Source organism: Anguilla rostrata, chromosome 17 (genome assembly GCF_018555375.3).
Source record: "Anguilla rostrata isolate EN2019 chromosome 17, ASM1855537v3, whole genome shotgun sequence".
Classification (NCBI taxonomy): Eukaryota; Metazoa; Chordata; class Actinopteri; order Anguilliformes; family Anguillidae; genus Anguilla; species Anguilla rostrata.
The window spans coordinates 30632404-30654397 of record NC_057949.1 but is presented as its reverse complement, the minus strand read 5'-3'; the positions used below and the strand labels follow the sequence as shown (position 1 = coordinate 30654397).

The 21994-nt window shown below is 46.3% G+C and overlaps 2 protein-coding genes across 7 annotated transcripts; both read right to left on the bottom strand.

Annotated features, from left to right (window-relative positions):
* Positions 1 to 1478: 1478 nt before the first annotated feature.
* ube2z (ubiquitin-conjugating enzyme E2Z) lies at positions 1479 to 14056 on the bottom strand. 6 transcript variants are annotated; one of them, XM_064316512.1, is made up of 9 exons: positions 12944 to 14056; positions 11511 to 11583; positions 10591 to 10778; positions 10288 to 10399; positions 9806 to 9918; positions 7784 to 7874; positions 6254 to 7056; positions 6050 to 6085; positions 1479 to 5886 (listed from the first exon to the last, which is right to left on the bottom strand). In XM_064316512.1, the coding sequence occupies exons 1-7, from the start codon at positions 13399 to 13401 to the stop codon at positions 6868 to 6870; spliced, it is 1224 nt and encodes a 407-aa protein (XP_064172582.1). In that variant the 5' UTR covers positions 13402 to 14056; the 3' UTR covers positions 1479 to 5886; positions 6050 to 6085; positions 6254 to 6867. The 6 variants fall into 6 exon arrangements, with proteins under 6 accessions (XP_064172582.1, XP_064172584.1, XP_064172580.1 ...); XM_064316514.1 differs by having other exon boundaries at positions 1479 to 6085; positions 6254 to 6289; positions 6359 to 7056; XM_064316510.1 differs by having other exon boundaries at positions 1479 to 6085.
* Positions 14057 to 15868: 1812 nt separating this feature from the next.
* On the bottom strand, positions 15869 to 20460 carry atp5mc1 (ATP synthase membrane subunit c locus 1). The gene is made up of 5 exons (XM_064316516.1): positions 20358 to 20460; positions 18405 to 18452; positions 17148 to 17225; positions 16747 to 16931; positions 15869 to 16169 (listed from the first exon to the last, which is right to left on the bottom strand). The coding sequence occupies exons 2-5, from the start codon at positions 18441 to 18443 to the stop codon at positions 16055 to 16057; spliced, it is 417 nt and encodes a 138-aa protein (XP_064172586.1). The 5' UTR covers positions 18444 to 18452; positions 20358 to 20460; the 3' UTR covers positions 15869 to 16054.
* Positions 20461 to 21994: the final 1534 nt, after the last annotated feature.

Below are 21994 nucleotides of genomic sequence, written 5' to 3'. Positions count from 1 at the left end.
CTCAACAAGACCTCCAGCTGTTGAATTGTGTGCTTTGTTTGGGCTGGAGTGAAAACCTACAGGATGGTAGATCTCTAGCTTTTGAGTGAGGTATGCTTTGTTAGGGTTGGAGTGAATACCTACAGGACAGTAGACCTCCAGTGGTTGTTGCCACTATCCTAAGCAAATAAAGAGATGAAGATGAAACTGACAAACACTAAATGGGACAAGCTCTAGATGTCAGGATTGAAAGCACTTTTGACCTAAATATCTACCCACGTTCTCCTGGCTGATTCCAATCGATTAGCCTCCGAAGTGTTGACTCTGGATCAGTCTTACTTTGTTCACGATGTGCGTGGAAGATGCCGATTGACAGGTATGTGAATCCTGGACCAGTGTGGTTGGATGCAGAATGTTCCCTTGAGCCACAGAAAGGAGGGGCAGGTCTAGCTGCCCATGATGTCATCCACAGGAGACGGTGCTCTGAGGAGGGGGGTGGGGGGGGGGGCTGCAGGAAGACACAAGATTTACACACATGCTCAACTGAAACAATCTGGACCAATGCTCAGATTGGCTGTTACTGCATCAATTAGCCCCGCCCTTTTTAAACTAGACAGCCAATAAGACAACACAAGCGTGAGCTTTTTATGGCCGCATGCCTGATGAAACTATCTACAGTGTGTAAAAAAAAAAAAGAAGATTCCACAAGAACCTTGAACCAATGAGCCATCGTATGATTTCAAGTCGTGTGCACAGCATCCACCATGACCACCTTTCACCTTTTTCACCCACAATGCTCTGGAGTAAAGATGTGGTAACGACTGAGGGTCACGGTTCAACAGACTCATCACGAGTAGGCTGTTGTGATGGCAACCAGAGCTATACACACTTGCGAAGAACCCATTCCAACTCCAATTCAGGATATGGTCACAGCTCACAATAGGTTTGAAAAATTAAAATGGAAAAATTCTCTGGGTACAATTATAACTTTTCTGAAAGGGACCCCTGAAATATCAACAAACTGCATCCTGATATGTGGCAATGCTAGTAAAATTAAGAGTAAACCTAAAATGTTAAACAAGAATAAAATATTGTTCCAATGAAACTTTAGTCCTCTGTAGTGTTGTGATTGTCTTGGCACTTGTAGTCCAGGTTAAGTTCACCTTAAATTGGTCAGGGCAGCAGTGCAGCATTACGGGTGAGGATGTGGTCTGATGCCCTGGGAGGGCCCTGCTGTGGGACTTAACCTGCATTGCTTCAGTATTTATCCAGCTGTATTAATGGATGTAATGTAACTGCTGTGTAAAAAGTTGTGCAAGTGGAGTGTTTCTGTTGCACTAAAATGGCTATCAACAACATGCACTTGAACCCTGTCCATCCGTTCTTTCACCATGCAGCTGAGACTGCGTGAGAGGCAGAGTGCCCAGGGCTTTATTCCTGAGGTGTAAGAGAGCACACAAGTGAGGATGTGCTGTACCATGAAATGAATTAAACAGAAATTAAAGACAAAAAGATTTATTTGCAGTCCATTATTTCTTATGAGAAAAAAAGAAGAGCGACAGCAGACTCAGTTGTGAGGGAGACTGAGAGGCGTGGGGTTAGCTCAGCACGCTGTTACAGACACCGGCCCGTTACCCACATACAGTTCTCTCACTCCCACCATAAATACGCACATTTTTCTTCGGTCATGATTTGTCATGTTTTTCTCCACCAGATTTCACCTCTGCCACAATGAAACTATTTTATGAGCCACAAAACATACATCTACAATGACAGGTCACATCTGAAAGGCAGAACTGGGTCATCAAGAATGAAGAATGCAGCCCAAAACTTTCAGCCTAATCAGATCACAAGAACAGACCAAAATAGCAGAACATCAATTTATAAAGATTTTTCTTTCCTCCACAAAAAAATAAAGAATTTTACATTACAAAGGTAGCTTAAGTCACTACTACCTGGCAACCCACTTACAGCACTTACTATGAGCTACCTGAATACAAAAGATTTCCCCAACACGAAAATAATGTGCATTTATGTGTTAGTCTTCAAATCTCTAAATGAATTCTGAATCCCTTGAAGTCCAACCCTTAACAGCAGTAGTCTCAAACTGGGATTTATTTTGGTGGGGCTAGGGTTTCCATAACTACTGCTGCAGTTTGAAAAAACAAGAACCCAGATGTGTAGCCCTCAGCCACCAGGGGGAGGTGTAATAATTCAGCGCAGTGCAGTTTACCAAACTGAGGGGAAAGATGTCCCAGGTGATGCAGATCTTGGCAGCAGAGGACACGTCGCCATGGTCACTGCCAAGGGCTGGTTGTAATGGCGTCCACAGGCAAGGCCACTGCTGCAAAGGCTGTCCAATCACAGGAAGTCTGTGCGTCCAACGTCCAAATGACAGGAAGGTTGCGCGTCCCACGTCTAATCACAGGGAGGCTGTGCATCCCACATCCAATCACAGGAGGGCTGTGCTCAAAAAGTTGAGATTCTCACACAGATGCTGCCTGCCCAGACAAAACGTGAAGCTAGGAAGTCCATGCCTGCAATGCCTCATGGGAAATATCATATAAAAATACACGCAGGGCATCTCAAATATACAGCTGCTTTCCTTGCTATGGGAGGCTGACAATTTGCATTAATCAATGCGCAGAAAGCAAAACAAAGAAAAAAAACAAAAAAACATATTCATTCACACTTTTATATGTAGCCATAACAATAGCAACCACCACCACTTTCCCCAAATTAGATACATTTATAGTCAATCTCTTTTTCGTTGTTAACACAGCAAAGATAAAGGACATATATTAATAACAATTAAGCATATTCAGAATAAGCTGAATGCCCTTAGACCGTTCTGAACAGTTTGATTCCATCTTGCCTGGATACGCCACATCACTGTAGTTTATAAGCTTATTCCCATTGCAACAGACAGTTCACGTGCGCTTTCCTGAAGGATTTCTGAAACCAAGTAAGGTTCTGAACTGGTGAAAAAGAGAAAACCGAAGTGCATTGCGATTAAAAGTTGACTACTGTGACAAGCTTCCATTCTTCCCAGTGCATCAGAGTGCAATTTTCCTAGAACAGTCAATTCATACACCATTAAAAAAAGAAAAACAAAAAATAAATCAAAAGGCACACATTTTAGAGATCTTTAGGGATCTAAAGGAACCAACGGAGACGGGCTTAAACCCACAATAGGGTGCTGACACTGCGTAGGATAAGAGAACACACATGCTCTCACCCACCCACCCACTCACTCACTCACTCACCCACTCACTCACTCACCCACTCACTCACTCACTCACTCACTCACTCACTCACTCACTCACTCACTCACTCACTCACTCACTCACTCACTCACTCACTCACTCACTCACTCACTCACTCACTCACTCACTCACTCACTCACTCACTCACTCACTCACTCACTCACTCACTCACTCACTCACTCACGCACGCACGCACGCACGCACGCACGCACGCACGCACGCACGCACGCACACATATCAGAATCTGAGCAAAAGAAAAAAATAAATACAGGTCCTGGAACAGGCTTCCTTTCTCCCCTGCCCTCAGTCAGGCATGTTTAAAGTTCATCCTTCGCTGTTTAATATGGGGTCTCAAATGTATAGTATCTGAAACACATTTGAAAATACATTTAGAAAGTACTGGAATGTATGAGAATACACTCAGTCTTATATGATACAATTTCCCATTTTCCCAGAAATTATGCATTACTGCTAAGTTAGGATCAAAATTTTTGATCAAAAAGAGAGGGGAAAAAAATCTGTTTCAAAGAGAATGACCATGAGTGAGAAACACCTGTAATTACTACCGTGTGAAAACAATGTTAAGTTACCAAGGTTCATTTTTAATCTAACCTTAAATCCATAGATGTGTAAATGATATGAATTTCAAAAGCATCTGATGGAAGCATTTGAAATTAATTTGAATTGAAATGTATTCCAAGAACATCTGCTAACAATTTCAAACATAAATGGAGAAACCATGCTTTTGAGAAAGAATTTAAATATTTAAAACACAATGCACTTTTTTCAGTCTTTGACAATGTCAAACAAACTAAAAATGTCACTTCAAATGCAAACGCCCAAATGTTTTTTGTATTTGGCACAGTTCTGCTGAACAAATAGCTAAGCAATTTAAACAAAAAAAGAGAGAGAGAGATAGAAATGGGGCAAGTAAGGCATGAGAGAAAACATTTGCACATCACGCATAGAACATCCTGTGCCAGGCTTGTGTCCAACCCAGCAAAACCCTGCGCTCCCCAACCCAGCAGAGCCCTGCGCTGCCCAACCCAGCAGAGCCCAGCGCTGCCCAACCCAGCCTGCCATCAGAGCGGGATTCTGAGAGCGGGAGTCTGAGAGCGGGAGTCTGAGCGGGAGTCTGAATGCGAGTCTGAGAGCGAGTCTGAGCTACGAGCACGGACGGCCAATCAGGCCATACCGCCCCAGGAACTGACTGAGAGCGGTGCTGAGTTTCAGTGCAGGGGGGGTAAGAGACGTACCCACAGCTGTGGTCAGCCGGTGTGTGAATGCAGTCGAGTCGTCTTCGCGCGATTGGACAGAGGTAAACCACACATCTCCCCGGTGCATTTTACAGGAGGTCTGAATCCACACGTTTGAGTCGTTAAACAGGCTGAGGCTAAAGCCATGCGCGGCTGCCAACGCAGCCTCCATTAGCAACATGCGCTGTTGTCAATGACAACAGAGAGCCCGGAAGGGGCATCAAAACGATCCTGTTCTCGGTCGATCTAAAGCCACGCCCAAATCAAACCGCCGCATGCTAAAGGAGCACTAGCAAACACGCATCAGCAACTGGCACCCGCAGCAAACAGGACACGGTCAGAGTGCCAAGCTATTGCAGAGTAAAGAATACAGAAAATGTCCTCCCCCGCCACCATCACCAGCTACCAAGACTGTCATCTTTGGCTTTAACTTTGCATCCGGATTGATAAGCATAGAGGCTGTGAATCCAATGTGAGCCCACTGTCCCAGCCCCTACCCTGGGGTCTGCAAATGATTCTTTTGGTTGCCCCTTTAATATCCAAAAAGGCTTCTGTTGGGGGGCAGTAGGAGAGCTGGGTTCAAACCAGGGGTGCCGCCTTATCCACGTGTAGCTGAAAGGCTGCTTAACTTCCGGTAGCCAGCAACGCTGCCCCTTTTTTTTGTCTGTCAGGAAATGTCAATATCAACATCAACTCACAAACAGCGGCTACCTTTACTGTACATATCCAGGTCCATGTCTTTGCTGGCATTGGCTTCTGACAAGAGGTCAGCAGGAGAGAGTAATATTCTCTGTAACAAAAACACTAAAAGCTAACCAATCAAGTCTACGAAGTCCTTCTACGCTTCGCGACATCTTTAAGACTTACTTTTACTCAAAAATGAAGACAGCTTTCAGGTTTGAGAGAATTGTGACAGCATGCACACTACATACATTTCCCTTGCTCCTTCTCAAATAAAAGTATAATCAGTTTTATTCATAATCTTTCCTGCGACTCAAAGATGGGATTTGGTTTTCTTGTTCAAAAAAGTAAACAACACAAAGACAACAACAGAAGTGCAGAGCTGTGTGGCGTCACAGGGGCGTGCCCACTGGTCTGAGCTGCTCGTCTGGCTCCTAACAGAGCGTCTCATAACCAGCGCTGACTCCCTAACAGAGCGTCTCATAACCAGCGCTGATTCCCTCCTAACAGAGCGACTCATAACCAGCGCTGATTCCCTCTTAACAGAGCGACTCATAACCAGCGCTGATTCCCTAACAGAGCGTCTCATAACCAGCGCTGACTCCCTAACAGAGCGGCTCATAACCAGCGCTGATTCCCTAACAGAGCGGCTCATAACCAGCGCTGATTCCCTAACAGAGCGGCTCATAACCAGCGCTGATTCCCTAACAGAGCGTCTCATAACCAACGCTGACTCCCTAACAGAGCGTCCCATAACCAGCGCTGATTCCTCCTAACAGAGCGCTCATAACCAGCGCTGATTCCCTAACAGAGCGGCTCATAACCAGCGCTGAGTCCCTAACAGAGCGGCTCATAACCAGCACTGACTCCCTAACAGAGCGTCTCATAACCAGCGCTGACTCCCTAACAGAGCGTCTCATAACCACGCTGATTCCCTCCCTACGCGTCCTCCTAGGGACACAGTAGCGGCTGATTCCCAACAGAGCTCTCATAACCAGCGCTGATTCCCTCCTAACAAAAGATCCATAAAGACAGCCTGACCCTAACAGGCGGCTCATAACCAGCGCTGACTCCCTAACAGAGCGGCTCATAACCAGCGCTGATTCCCTCTTAACAGAGCGACTCATAACCAGCGCTGATTCCCTCCTAACAGAGCGGCTCATAACCAGCACTGACTCCCTAACAGAGCGGCTCATAACCAGCGCTGACTCCCTAACAGAGCGTCTCATAACCAGCGCTGAGTCCCTAACAGAGCGGCTCATAACCAGCTGATTCCCTCCCTCCTCCTCCTCAGGGGGACACAGTCGCTGCTGGTTTCTGCATGTCCCACAGAGGGCTCCACAGGGACCCAAGGGTTTGGTTTTTACATTTCTTTATTTTTTTTTGCCTCTGCCCTGTTTTCTGTGGGCTGAAAGAAAAGCCAAAAAGACAGGCCCCACAGTTCAGCTGAAGAGCCACGCCCATTTATCAGAGCCACACCCACCAGTCCTCATTAACCCTTTCAGTACTTAGTGTAGTTTGTGGAGGGGGGGGGGACAAAACAAGGCGCAGTTTGTTAAACCTGAACAGAAAAGGGGAGACCAAGGGCCCGCTTGCCCCCCCTCACTGACCCCACGCCATTTAAGCTGCAGTCCTGAGGCCGGAGAGGAAGCGGACAGGCGGGGGTCAGGTGGGGGGGGGGCCAGTTAAGGTCTGGGCGGGGGTCCGGAGCTGCCCTGGCTGTCCGGGTCCGTCCCCGAGGAGCTGGAGTCCGAGTCCGTGTCTCCGTCCTCGTCCTCCAGGCGGCACTTCTCCCGCAGCCGCTGCTGGGTGGCCTGCAGCCGCGACAGCAGGGTCTGGTAGTCGAAGTGGCCCCTCTTCTCCCCAAACGGGTCCTGGCACACGGAAAACAGAGAGCCGGGATGGCCGTCACCGTAACAGCCCCCAGCCAATCACCACGCCCCAGGAAGCGGCCATTTTCTCGCGCATTCGCTCCCTCAAACTTCCCGCACTATCGGGGGCGGTTCAGATCGGGCTTCCAGGGTGAATTATTTAAGGAGGTTTACTGATCGACTGGCAGGACCCAAACAAAGGCCCACGCTCACCACAGTGGAGGGTTCTGACTGTTCCAGCCAGTCATTACAAGGCACTTGAGGTCACTGTTATTACTGCTATAATTTCACATGCACATTAGCAATTTAATCTTTATGGTTTAATCTTTTAAAGAGGAGTAATGTAAAAAAAACTAACATTTCTTATTGGACATGCCAAATCCAAAGTGGAAAATGAAAGCCCTGACCTATTCCTAAAAGCCTGAATTTAGCCGTCAAATGGGGGTCTCAAACTCCTAAACAATTGTTATTTGTTACGGTTAGCAGTTATTACTGTGCTGATCGTTTAGCGGTAGAATGCATTTATTTTGAATTCCTGCGATAATACACCTTGTGTAAAATCCTAATTGTCAGTTGAGAAAATGATTGGGTCATTGTGTAATCATGAGCTTCAGAGGGGGTAAAAAGCAGGATCTACACCAGGCTGGACACGTCTCCATGGTCTTTTCTTTCACCCACTCCGACTCTGTGCTGTGAGCATATCGCCATGGTAACTCAATCTATGCATTACCTGCATGGTCTGTCCCTGAAGATGCAGGCGCTCCTTACAGACCCCCTCGTAAAAGTCGTAGTACTCCAGGAAGGACTTCTCCATCACGCTCCTGCACAATACAACAGAAGAAGAGACAGAGTCACGAGGGGGAGGAGTCAGTCTATCAGATCAGAGAGCATTGACAGGGCAGTCTCAGTCTACAAAGGAAACCAGAGACTCGGGAGGGGAGTCTCAGTCTTTCAACACACTTAGAACCAACAGGGGAGTCACAATCTTTCTTTCAGCACACTGAAAACTAAGAGGAAAGTCTCAGTCATACAGCACACTGAAAACTAAGAGGAAAGTCTCAGTCATACAGCACACTGAAAACTAAGAGGAAAGTCTCAGTCATACAGCACATCGAAAACTAAGAGGAAAGTCTCAGTCATACAGCACACCGAAAACTAAGAGGAAAGTCTCAGTCATACAGCACACTGAAAACTAAGAGGAAAGTCTCAGTCATACAGCACACTGAAAACTAAGAGGAAAGTCTTGGTCCCAAGACCGAGCAACTCTCAGACACCACAGTCATTTTTTTTTCAGTGATCTGCACGACCCCAGTCCAGGAGGTTAAATCTCCCGCGCTCTGCTGCACCGCATGGCCTACTGTGGTGTGGAGCGCAAAACCATCGCTGAAAATGATCATTTTCCCCAATCAAAATCAAATGCTGTGTAAAAACAAATAACACAGAGTGAAGTGTTGAATTGTTTAATTTGTTAGTCCTTTTACTGTGTGATGAGTGAGTGTGGGCTAAAAGACATTAGCACCCAGCGCTAGCGTTGCTAAGCAGTCTCCAGGGCAGCGCTTGGCAGAGCAGGGCACACAGGAGGGCGCAGAGCAGGGCACACAAGAGGGCACAGAGCGGGGCACACAGGAGGGCACAGAGCGGGGAACAAAGGAGGGCACACAGGAGGGCACAGAGCAGGGCACACAGGAGGGCGAAGAGCGGGGCACACAGGAGGGCGCAGAGCGGGGAACAGAGCAGGGCACGCAGGAGGGCGCAAAGTGGGGCACACAGGAGGGTGCAGAGCGGGGCACACAGGAGGGCACGCAGGAGGGCGCAGAGCAGGGCACACAGGAGGGCACGCAAGTGGGCACACAGGAGGGCGCAGAGCGGGGCACAAAGGAGGGCACAGAGCGGGGCACATAGGAGGGCACACAGGAGGGCGCAGAGCGGGGCACACAGGAGGGCACGCAGGAGGGCACAGAGCAGGGCACATAGGAGGGCACACAGGAGGGCACAGAGCGGGGCACGCAGGAGGGTACACAGGAGGGCACACAGGAGGACACACAGGAGGGCACACAGGAGGGCGCAGAGCGGGACACAGGAGGGCACGCAGGAGGGCACACAGGAGGGCACACAGGAGGGCACGCAGGAGGGCACGCAGGAGGGCACACAGGAGGGCACGCAGGAGGGCAAAGAGCAGGGCACACAGGAGGGCACAGAGCGGGGCATGCAGGAGGGCACAGAGCAGGGCACATAGGAGGGCACACAGGAGGGCACAGAGTGGGACACAGGAGGACACACAGGAGGGCACGCAGGAGGGCACACAGGAGGGCACACAGGAGGGCACGCAGGAGGGCACACAGGAGGGCACACAGGAGGGCACACAGGAGGGCACGCAGAAGGGCACGGAGAAGGGCACACAGGAGGGCACGCAGGAGGGCACACAGGAGGGCACGCAGGAGGGCACGCAGAAGGGCACGCAGGAGGGCACGCAGAAGGGCACACAGGAGGGCACGCAGGAGGACACACAGGAGGGCACACAGGAGGGCACGTAGGAGGGCACACAGGAGGGCACGTAGGAGGGCACACAGGAGGGCACACAGGAGGGCACACAGGAGGGCACGCAGAAGGGCACGGAGAAGGGCACACAGGAGGGCACGCAGGAGGGCAAAGAGCAGGGCACACAGGAGGGCACAGAGCGGGGCACATAGGAGGGTATACAGGAGGGCATACAGGAGGGCACAGATGGCACGCGGAGAGGGCGATGACTCACCACAGCGCTTCAGGGCAGGGACACTTTCCGTCCAGCATGTCGCACACGGCCACACGCAGTGTCTCATGGCGGATGCACTCGTTATAGTTCTTACTGTCTCCTGGGTGCCTCTCCTTAGATACACATGAACACACGCACACACAGACACACGCACGCGCACGCACGAACACACGCACGCACGTATACACACAAGCACAAACGCACGTGCAGACACACACACGCACACACGGGACCAAGACACAAGCAGGTGCAAGCAGAACAAACAAATACACACACATGAAAAAAACAATTATATATGTTTAGTTTGCACACCTTTAAATTTCATATATTCTAATGTGTACAGTGGACTGTATTTTCTTCATAAATGCAGTGGTGGCTGTACTAGTTCTGTGTTGCATTGTGGGTATCGTAGTTTACAGTGGAATGCCAGTGTATTCATTTGAAGCCGAGCTCCAGGTCTCGGTGTCTGGCTTCCAGCCCACCTGCTCAAAGCCAGGCTCGTTGTGGTAGGGGTTCTCCGTCATCAGAGACTGGATGGAGATGAGCACTGAGGAGATGCTTTGAGCAGGGCTCCATGCCGGGCCAGTCCAGGTCCTGGGGAACGCACAACAAGGGTCAAAGGTTATGGACAGCAAGGCAGGCATGTGTAGTGCCAACTCAGGCTAAATCCACACTTCAGAGGAAGCTTATTACAGTTTTCATATTACAACACGAGAAGACACAGTCTTTACATGTAAACAGGTGCAAACAAAAGTCATCCACAGCAGCAGGGGGCGCTGTTTTACCCGAGGATGCTGAGGCACACTTTGCCGTTGCGGTAGAAGTTAGGGTTGAATCGCACAGTATTGTTGCCCGTGGTTATGAGCTTGACGCGGGGCGGGTGGATGGGGTAGTCCGGGGGGCAGCGGAAGAGGAAGAGAAAGAATCCGCCCTCATAAGGTGTGTCAAAGGGTCCCGTGATCAAAGCGTGGATCTAGTGGGGTAGGACACAAATGGACAGAGCATTACTGGCTACAGACACAAATGGACAGAGCATTACTGGCTACAGACACAAACGGACAGAGCATTACTGGCTACAGACACAAACGGACAGAGCATTACTGGCTAGACACAAACGGACAGAGCATTACTGGCTACAGACACAAATGGACAGAGCATTACTGGCTACAGACACAAACGGACAGAGCATTACTGGCTACAGACACAACTTAAGCTGAATATGTCCAGTGACATCACTGCCTCAGATAGGCCACCTGTGCACCATATAAATCATGTGGTACCTTCACAACAACCGCTGGTTCATGTAACTAACATAGAAATGCACAGCTCAAAATGACATTATAGAAGAGGTGCACAATAAACTATTTCTGCTACAGGTTGTGGTTTTCCAGGAAAGTTCAAAAAGAGAGAGCTGCAGTCTCTTTCCAGGCTGTCTGAAGGCATTTTGAGAGGCAGCCATTTCTACAATCCTGAACAACCTGCCCTCAACAGAGCACCTCCTATTAAGGTTATTTTGGTTAATTACGACGCCGTTAAATAACCCAGCTTACCAGCAATAAGACGCATATGGCATCCATAAGCATTTGCTGTGCTACAATCTCAATGAGACAAGCAGCCAAACAGACACCCAGCAAACATGTCTGGGCAGTGACGCTATGAACTGCAGCCAAAGGAGAAAGTCGGTCTACTGAGGAGTTGGGCCTACCTTTGTCATGTCGAGGGGGTCAGGAACTACAAACATGCCAGGAGGGGGCTCCTTGTAGATGGACATAATATCCCTGCAGAGTCAAAGTAAGACAGAAAGAGAGAGCACAAGCCGGCAGGATGAAGAGAGAGTGAGAAAGAGAAAGGAAGTTACAGATACAAAGAGAAAGAGAACAGACATCTCACACACATGATCAAAAACCACAGGCAAATCGGCTGAATTGACAGTCTTAGAAGGCAAAGTTGTGGGACACTGGTGGGACATTAGGGAATGTGAATTCAGTATGAATATGCTGAAGTTTTATCTTTACACAGAGAGTTGTCAGGATATGGAACAAGTTGCCAGGTCATGTAATAGACAGATACCCTCTACTGAAATGACCTTATATAGACAGGTACTTTCTGAGCTGCTGCTTTTCATTCATTCTAATACTTTTGTTGAAGGGAAGTCCAGACCTTAGTCTGGATCACTGAAAACAAAACCAAACTCTCTCTGCTTCCCTGAAAATACGGACTTTTCTATCAGAAATCACAGGAATTACATGTTTCCAAAATTAGAAGATCAAGTAACGAAAACAATGTTAAAATTGCGCCATGTCATTCTAACTATAATGATAAATCAACATTATGGCAGTGACATAACATTGAGGTTTCCCAGGAGAGAGGCTGCAGATCACTCAGGTTTGTAAGAGAAACACCACTGGGAACACTGTAGGATTTCAGTTCGTAGCGCCACTGAATTTATCTGCAGAGGCCTCGTTGACGTCTCACGTCTACCTTCAGGCAATTCGCAGGTCCCCTATCCTGAGTGACTTATTTAAAGTGCACACACAAAGGTTTAGGCAACGAGAAGAGCTGATGTCATCAGCGTCACAACCGACAGTAAAAATACATAATCCTACAACATTAGGAGACAGAGGAAGCATGAGAATGTACATCAATGCTTTCAGAAATAAAAGTGTTTGAAGGTGGAGAATTTAATGTTAGCACAGGTAGGGCTAGTAAATCCACGATGGATGTCCAGAGTTCAGCGCTAAATCTACCGATATGCAGTGTAAACAAGTGCGTGTTCAGTATGGGGCGGAATACAGAAAGTAACTCCGCCAACTCAGTCCCATCTACTCACTGTTTCCTATGTTAGGCTACATGATTTGTGCGGATTTTTGGTGGCCTTTGGCCGCAATGTGCGTGAAATCAACACGACCGGAGCTTCGCTTTACAGCTATTGATACATATTTATTCTATTTTTCCAAAAAGCTGCATTTCCTAAACATCTGTTACGTTGATGTTAATTACAAACTGAGGTGTTAGGATCAAAGTTGTCTCGTAGCTGGCTAACGTTAGTCTAGCTAGTACATAGCTAACCAACGTTAAATGGTCTTAAACATACACGCAGAAACACCAGTAAGCACAAGGTCAGATATTGAAATGTACCTTTTTATCCGGAGAACACATTGTTGGGATGGCTTCTCGTTGTCCCAGTCGGTGCTTACAGTCGGATCCCAGAAAGTGGAGTGAATATGGGACAGGAGACCTGCCCCGGCCAAGTTCGGAGTACCGGTGACCCCCAAACCGATGCTCGGTGGTAAAACTGTCGCGGTGGCAGAAGACGGTGCCAAAATGGCAGTGCCTACTGCCGTACCAAGGACACCTATAGCAGTGCCAAACCCGCTTCCCACCGAAGAAGTGGTCATATCTGCAATGCCCGGAGCCATAACGGCTAGGCCGGTCTCTGCAGCTGCTGCTGGAGACGGCGATCCAGGGTTAGCCCCGCTCGAGTGATCCTGCACAGAATTACCTAAACTCGGCAACAACTGTTCTGTTCCGCTGCCCTGATTCGTTCCACTGGACAACCCAGTACCACCGATTGACTCTTGCCCTGTGCTATCCATAACGTTTCGGCTATGTGCGTTTCTGATAGCTAGTTAGCCAGCTATCGCTGTGGTGTGTAATTCTTCAACGGGAGCCAGTCATCCGGATTTATCAGCGAACGAGGAAGAGCTTGCTATCCAGCTAGGTAAATTAGCTAACGTTAAATGTTAGCCACCTACATTGAGGTGAAAAACTAGCCTGCACGCTGTCTAGCTAACAAGCTAGCTAAATGAGAAAACGTATGGTAACTAAAGTAAGAGTGGAATGAATAAAATCAACTCTAGCTGCAAATTTCTTCAGATCACAACTCTCACACATCCACACGAACACAAACTGCGCTCTTTCTATCCGAGTATCACGGCGTTATTTCCCCTGTAACGACTTCCTCCTATTACAGAAGAGCGCTACCCTCTAGCGGTTACTTTTCGAATAACAGCGTGTGGCTTCAGTAAACCTCAGCTCAACCATTTTTGAAAGGTGTCAAGCTGGCAAATATTTAGCAGATACGGTCGGGCAAGCTAGGTGCTTACAGTTTAATCATACTCGCTACAGTTAAAGTCAAAGGTAAAATACGTGTATGAAACCTCGTAACACTTGGCATTATAATTCAAGACATAAGAGGAATGGGAACGTTAGTAAAGAAAAATGAGTTCACAAACAAGCTTTCGCTACCTGAAGCATTCCTTTCCTCGCCACACGGGGAACTATTGTGTACGCCTGCTTTAACCCGTAGGGGGCACACTCTTAGAAACAGCGTAACCACAGCTAAATTGCAGCCTACTGCACAAACGACATCAGTAGGCTTACATGCCACCGTTGAAAAATAGACCATGTGGTCAACAATCAGTTTAAAAATAAGTCTTTTAAAGGTCTAATTCATCTGTTCACAGGTACCATATACCGAAACGGACATCATCTTGGCAGAAAAGACAGGAAGACCATCGACCTCCAAAATATCCTGCATAAATATTTTAAAAATCTAATTTATAGTTATGGGTCAAGTACATTGTGCAAACAGTTCAAATCCCATACTGACCCAAAGGATCGCCACAGAGCAGAATTGTGCCAGCTGTCGGTATATAGCTGAATCCTTTTACCCTGCAAATGAAGTTCACGTGTTTGGAAACCACTCCCATCTATGCATTAGGTTTTATCAGTTTAGGAGAAATAATCTTAAAGTGGCTGTTCTGCACCTGGGTGGTTGAGGGTTCACTTCACTTAGCTAATTACATAAGTGCTGAGTGCTTTAAAATTTAAAATACTGTATTTACATACATACTGTATGATTTTAATGAACCTTGAAGACTTTAAAAAGCATCATTACCTGTTCTTGGCACTTACTATGAAGAAAGATTGAAATATTACCCCCCATGGGCAAGCCTTTCTCATACACACATCTCACCCATGGGGGTCATAATGTTATGAAACATTCAGCATTGCTGAACTTGCAGTTACTACTTAGTAATGCTCAGAACAGATTGTGTGGAACATTTAGACCTACCAAGTATAATAATAGCTGTATATACTGCAAGTGGCTGCACACACACACAAACCACTCCTGGAGGCCTAATGTGCATGTGTCACGATCCCAAAAGAGCTGCAGGTTGTAATGGGTTCAACCAGTGCACTGAAACTCCCAAATGTGGTGGTGCTTGCCATAGGACTATTCAAGAGGTTATTCAAGAAGCTTGCTTTTCTGTTGTACCATAGCCCCAACTGTATATATGTGCATGTGTATATATATATATATATATATATATATATATATATATATATATAAATCAAATCCATATTTATTTGTAACACCCCACCTTTTCTTGAGCCTTTGAGTGTAGTGCCTCCACCCACTGCCTGGTGAACTGAACACACGGAGAGAGCTACACCTGTCGGGGGGAGGAGACGACCACTTTTCCAGAGAAGATTAATGGCAGACATACTGAAAGCAGGAGGCCACTAAAATGAAGGCCAGGGCTTGAATTTCATCCAGCTTCACTGGAGGCAAAAACGAGGAGAAACGTCTCCATAGTTTCAGCGTGCGTTTCAGCAAAACGTTTTATATGCTGAGAACACAGGTGTCAAACTCCAGTCCTGGAGGGCCGCAGCGTGTGCGGGTTTAACTCCAGTCCTGGAGGGCCGCAGCGTGTGCGGGTTTAACTCCAGTCCTGGAGGGCCGCAGCGTGTGCGGGTTTAACTCCAGTCCTGGAGGGCCGCAGTGCCTGTTGGGGTGTTCTCAGCACCAGTGGTTCATTTAAACCATTGACTGGCAAAGGAATCCACCCACACACCTTGTTCTCAAAGCCTTAACTGGCAGCACATTGAAAGGAAACCACAAAAACACACAGACACTGTGGCCCCTCGGGATTCAGTTTGATACCCCTAACTTAGAACATTAAAAGGATGTAAATTTCCCCCTTTTAACACTATTAAACACTTTATCACTCCTGTCCCTCACTAGCAGTCCCGTTCATAGTAAAATAAAGATGCACGTTAAGTTCACAATCATTTATTCAGACAAACCGTCCAAAATGAAGTGAGATCTTCCATAAAACATGTCTGAAAAAAGGAACAAAAAGGTAGAGCGTGGTTTCTGTGAGTTGGAATGGCGGTGCAACGGCCTCAGGCGGTCCGATTTCCGGTCCTTGGACGGGATGGGGGTGGCGGCAGAGGGTAAGATTACATGGCGAACAGGATGAGGAATGCCACCATCAGACAGAAGAGCCCCATGGCCTCAGAGAGGGCAAAGCCCAGGATGGCGTAGGAAAAGAGCTGCTGTTTGAGGGAGGGGTTCCTGTGGGGGGGGGGGGCAGAGAGAGGAGGGTGATCCACGGTGTACTCAAACTTTACACACGGCACAGCAGGAAACCCACTCAGGGGCAGTGAAACACAGAAAGCAGTCAAGGCTAAATGCTTCAGACAGGATTTCTTTGGTTTGATTCTCGCAGGTGGATGACAGGTGATCTATCAGCTTGATGATGCTGCCAGCATCTTTGCTCGGCAAATCACACAAGGCACCCGTGACCACTGCAACAGGCAAAACAATGTCCCACTTTCTTAAGTCTCAGTGCCAGACATTCCTAGTGCTCATTCGGCAGTGTGAACCACCCAAATTATTCATGGTGAAGTATAACGCACAAAAACACTACTAAAGAGTGCAGTCCTGCGTCTATATCTGTGGTGAAATGCATTTGAGGTGGATTTTTGAAACAACAGGTTCTTAAATTCAAAGCAAACGGCTTCAGAAATTCACCGATAATGTGCGTCATGGTTAGGGTTACAGTTTAGAGGTCAGGGGTCAGGGAGAGGAGCCGAGCAGCCACACACACAGGGCCAGCTCCAGGTCCAGGACAGGAAGGGTGGAGCTTTACCTGGCATATCCAATGATCAGGCTGCCGAAAACAGTCCCGATCCCAGCCCCCGATCCGGCCACGCCCACGGTAGCGGCACCAGCCCCGATGAACTTGGCGGCAGTGTCGATGTCCCGGGACACCGCGCTCATCTGGAACCCCCTGCTCAGCTGCAGGGAAGAGGACTCGCTGGCTGGCAGCAGGGCCTGGGGGGGTAAACAGGGGCACTTGTATTCAGAATTCCAGGCCATTCATTTGTTTTGGATGAGAAAAACTCTGCACAACCCCTCCAGCATCATTAATGAACATACACCATGGAAACAGCGGCACATAAGAATGTAGTGTGCAGTGAGGGATCTGAGCATCTCAGTCGTGTGGCCACACCGCTGGCTCAGATAAGTGCAAACCTAGCTCAGACTCACCTGATCTTTTCTGGCTTCGGGTCTGTTAAACACAGACACTGAAACGGGCCGAGCCAGGACTCTGGACCCGCCACGCAGCTGAAAGAACAGGGTCAAAGATCAGCAAGGTTAGGGGTCCAGCGACCCAAACCGCGCACCTCTGCAAGATCACTGAACGGGCATCTCAATGCACTGAACTGTACACCGCAGAAATACTTCAGCTGCCAACCAAAGCAGTTAACCAATCACCATGATCATTCCTCAAACTCCCAAACTTTTTTTTTGGCAAATATTCAAAAAATGTTTTCCAAAAAAATTAATGTATTCTTCCATCCCCTCAAATCTACCCATTCACAGATCCCATTTTTTAAAGTTTTGGATGAAGTGGCAGTAATTCAAGGAACTGGGCCATACAATTAGCTTTCACTGCATCCTAAAGTCAGCTCTTAAAGGGTAGCTCTATATACATTAAAACTATATACACATATATAATATAACATTAGTTAAGTGGCCTACCACCGAGAAGCAGAAAAATGGTTTCACAATTTCAACATACACTTTCTTCCAAGAAATTCTACTTTCAAGGGCAAATAAACGAACAGGGAACCAAGCTCTAAAAGCATGCACAGGTGGCCGTCCTGAACCCTTTAATATACCTTTCAATTAAAATCTTTACATCTCTTATAACATTAGATGGAACAATTGACAAAATTCTTGTCACTTTCTATTATAGTGACTCCAATCCCCACAATGCATTGTTAAGTTGGCTGTGCCCCTTCTGCCTGTAAACACACAGCTGTTGTCAAAAATGATAAAAACAGATAAACACCAATTAGACAGTGGTAGCCAAACCAGCCTGGCATTGAAAAAGCAGTCTGTATCTACAGCTTAGCTCAACATTAGTAGCAAGTTTGAGTGAGATACGTTACATAACATTTTATTAGAAATTTTTAATCAGTTACCATTTAATATTTAAACAATTCAACAATTAAAGATGCACCATATTTACTTAATTATTTTATTCACCACTTTGGATCAATTTTAACTTCCGTATTGTTCCTTTACTGTACATTTAAGTTTATAAACCAAGAACTGCCTTTGAATTGCAATTCACAATTTATTTCATAACATTAGTTGGTGTCACACTGGTAATTGTCACTGACAAGAGTACCTGCATAATACAGTCATATATGCAGGGTTGAATCTCTGTGAATTTTGGGGGTCTAGAATATTTGAAGTCTTGAAACCTGCACACTTTCAAAGTGAGGGAACACTTACCACTGCGGGTGAGGTGACAAACTTTGCACAGGCATACATATTTCAGGTCTGCAGAGAGAGAGAAAAAAGATAATTAGCATAGTTTCATATAAAACAAACAGCATCAATGGGTACAATGGGTCTAAAGAAACAAATGAATTAAATTTTACAAATTAATAATTTACTTGCATATAATAAAATCAGATGGATACAAATCTGAATTCAGGGAACCACACATCAGTAGATCCTAGACTTACAATTACACGATTTACTTAAGCTAGACTCATCTAGAGTAAAACCGCCTTCTCGTCCGTTTCTTCAGGGGTCTCATCAGTAGGACAGTATGAGAGTGGCCAAGTATGACCCATTTCTCACTTTAAATGGTCATTATGACTTTCCATTACTCTCGAAATACAAGATGTGCATCAGGTCTAGATTCTCTTCACTGGCAGGTCAACCTCTACGATGTTAATCCAAGACAAATAAGAACACACCTTATGCAGAACATACGCATCTCAAACTAAATCTCACACTGGTTAAAATGGTCTCCCCCTCCCCGTATTCCTATGGCATAATTCAAGACAAGTATGTATGAGCCGAGTATCTGGACAAATTAATAACCCATTAACTGGATAACATGGGATTACCAAACATGGCGCACCAGTTAGAGTCGCAAATTAAGTTCTACAATGTCTACGCATCAGCGACCAGGAAATGCAGTCCAACCGGACACACCATGGTCAGCTGCCGGTCCATAAATTACGGTTTCATAAATTCACTAACGATCTGCCAATTTACTACAGGAAATCCTTAAATGCACCCTGGCATTGTTGGCTGCTCGTTCACCTGCTAATGTACAACACCGTTGCAACAGTTATTTGGCCAACCAGCCACCCAAACCCCACTAGTCAATACTGGCTAGACTAATTCAGACTGTGGTCAGCGACCTAACGCAATCTAATCCAATTGAAATGACTGCTTGGAAAAGACACGACGTTAGCTTGTCGTAATGCTCCGCATTTGCAGAGTAGCTAGGTGCTATCGATCCAGTTTGATTCAACGGTCACGATCGTCAAAGAAACCCTCGACGCATAACTTATGCCCCACTATCCGTACAGAGACATAACGCTGCCAAGCAATGTCACGTGTAATTTGCCTTTCAAGCGTCTACGGTATTATATGGTATTCAGTTCCAACTACTGGCGATCAAGCCATCTAGCTGACATGAGAAAAGTCTAAACTCGTGTTTGGGTTAATCTAGAAATGTACCATGCCAGTATGCTTTCGGAAAAGGCGAGACGATATCTATATTTGACAATGTCAATGCTCCGATCGCGTTAGCAAACTTATTAGCTAGCCACCTATCCTGACACCCCTGACCACCTTCACAAAAGTTAGCATGCTAGCCAGCGACATGAAGGTCACAAATAGATATCGGAGAACACAAAGTTATGTGCTACCGCAGATTACAAAAGCGTAGAATATCAATTGGCCAACTAAATACCGTGCAGAACTGACTTCGCCAGAATAATGTCAAGCGCATTCAAATAAACTGAAACCCAGATTGAGAGACGCAGCCTACTGTTGCACACGACTGTGTTGCTAGCTATTTCACTAGGCCTCGAGTCATTCAGACGACAGACATTTTGCAGAAATGTCTAGTTAGCCATTCGCAATTCCGTCGGGTTCTGGATTTAAAAAAACAGATTTGTTAGCTAAGTTTCGTGAAAGACTTTCACGCCTCTTAACTAGTTAATCGGAAGGTGAAAGACGGTGTTGCTTTCATACGAAATACAGGCATACATAGCTATCAAGCTAGATTAATAAATGAATGGCCGTCTAGCCAACGCTTGTCATCTTGCTTGTAACGCACACTCGTTAGCAATGCTTCCCATAGCCGGATTGTCAACCTGTGGATCCAAATGCAAGACACAGAAAGTAAAAATGCAAAAAAAACATGCAAAAGCATATTACCTATCCGCCACAGCACACACAAGCACCAAGATCACAGGCTCAGTCTAACCTCTGCTGCTAACTAGCTAGTCAAGGAGATCGCCGTACAACCTCACCTTGTACTATATACGCGTCAACGCTCCGTCCTCAACGCTCATTGGTCCTCCGGAACCCTCTCTGCTTGCGATTGGCCTCTTACCAGAAACGAATTCTATGTCCATCCTATGATCCAGTTTTAAAGGAACTACAAGAACCACGATTGGATTAATTTAACGTGTCACACTATTACGCTTGAGTCTGTCGCTGACTTTGGACAAAATTGCTGGGAAATATAATGCTCCCATCATTCTTTATTATTTAATAGATCGCCGAAGACTGCTATTCATCTGCAGCAGTTTAGAAAAGGCCCTGGGTCGAATAACAAAGCTAGTGTTTACGTATCTTATCATGCTCATCCTATAGCAGCCTTCCAGATGACATGTAGATCTGTTTATCTGTTTATCTTAGACTGTTTAGCTTTGGTTTAGACATGGGTTTATCTTTGCCCGCGAACAACTGGTATTATTTTCAAGTGCATCCTGTGTCCTATATTCTCATTGGTCATCATTGCTTGTAATCCCGCCCATATTACTGTTGTGAACGCTAATTGTTATCGTGAGGGGTTACGACCAGGACACACAGCTCTAAATAGTTCTCGTTCTTCATTAATAAGCATGTAGATTGAAGCTGTGATTATTGTGGGGAACAGGAAACGATAATCCACGTAGCATACAGTTGCTTTAAATATGGCACAGAGAGAGATTAAGAGCCTGTCTGCATGAAGTGGGAGCAGAACTTGATATTAACATAATTTTGAAATCACGAACAGGCGATAAATGTATAACATTTATGTTAGAATTGTTTTAATGAGCAGGCTTGTTCAATGTAATTCACTTCACTTTTCTTTTAATGTTAAGGATATTGGATTCCTAGTCCGCTCCCCAGACCAGTGGGTGGTAAATGCAAATAGTGCAAAAAAGTATTTTGTCCACCTTGTTGCCTCTTTTATAGCAAACATAAACACATTTTACTTTTCAAAGTTGTAGTTACCAGTGAAAGTATCAATGTCACAAACTCAGTCAAATTGAGCAGTCAGGTATATACCTTAGCCTGCCATGCTGAACAGCTTTTTTACAGGTACAAAGCTGGCAGATATGACCAGATATTAGTGAGACATCTTGGCCAAGTGAGGAAAAAAACTCCATCTGTTTCCCTTTATATAAAGTCAGACAACATTGTGTGAAACATGCTTTGCTCAAATGTTTTGACAGGTTACCAAAAGCACCTGTATTAGCCGAAGGGCTACACTTACCACAGAAGGGGCTGGCCTGGCCGTGTGCTTTAAAAATTTGGAGCAGGAAGTTGACCCTTGCGGAGAGCAATTTCCTCACTCTTTTCCCTTTCTCATCCATACACCAATCATTTCTCCATCTCCATCATTTTGTTGTTGGACATTTTGCAGCATTTAAAATGTATTTTTCATTGCATGGCAGAGACTTCTGACACGCATCATGCATGGCAGCTGGCTGTTAGAACCCACTAAACCTGGATCAACTCTGTGGCACATTTACAAGCTTCCAGTTTCACTAAATCCTGTTTTTAAGGTCAGAGGTGTGTTT

Excerpts from the sequence above, each read along its gene's own strand:
- atp5mc1 (XM_064316516.1), bottom strand. The coding sequence starts at position 18,443 with ATGTATGCCTGTGCAAAGTTTGTCACCTCACCCGCAGTG. Across the intron at positions 16,932-17,147 it reads CCGAAGCCAGAAAAGATCAG|GCCCTGCTGCCAGCCAGCGA; the intron begins GTGAGTCTGAGC and ends TTACCCCCCCAG. Across the intron at positions 16,170-16,746 it reads CTGATCATTGGATATGCCAG|GAACCCCTCCCTCAAACAGC; the intron begins GTAAAGCTCCAC and ends CCCCCCCCACAG.
- ube2z (XM_064316510.1), bottom strand. The coding sequence starts at position 13,401 with ATGGATAGCACAGGGCAAGAGTCAATCGGTGGTACTGGGTTGTCCAGT. Across the intron at positions 10,779-11,510 it reads ACCCCCTCGACATGACAAAG|ATCCACGCTTTGATCACGGG; the intron begins GTAGGCCCAACT and ends CTACCCCACTAG. Across the intron at positions 7,875-9,805 it reads CCCTGCCCTGAAGCGCTGTG|GAGCGTGATGGAGAAGTCCT; the intron begins GTGAGTCATCGC and ends TGTATTGTGCAG.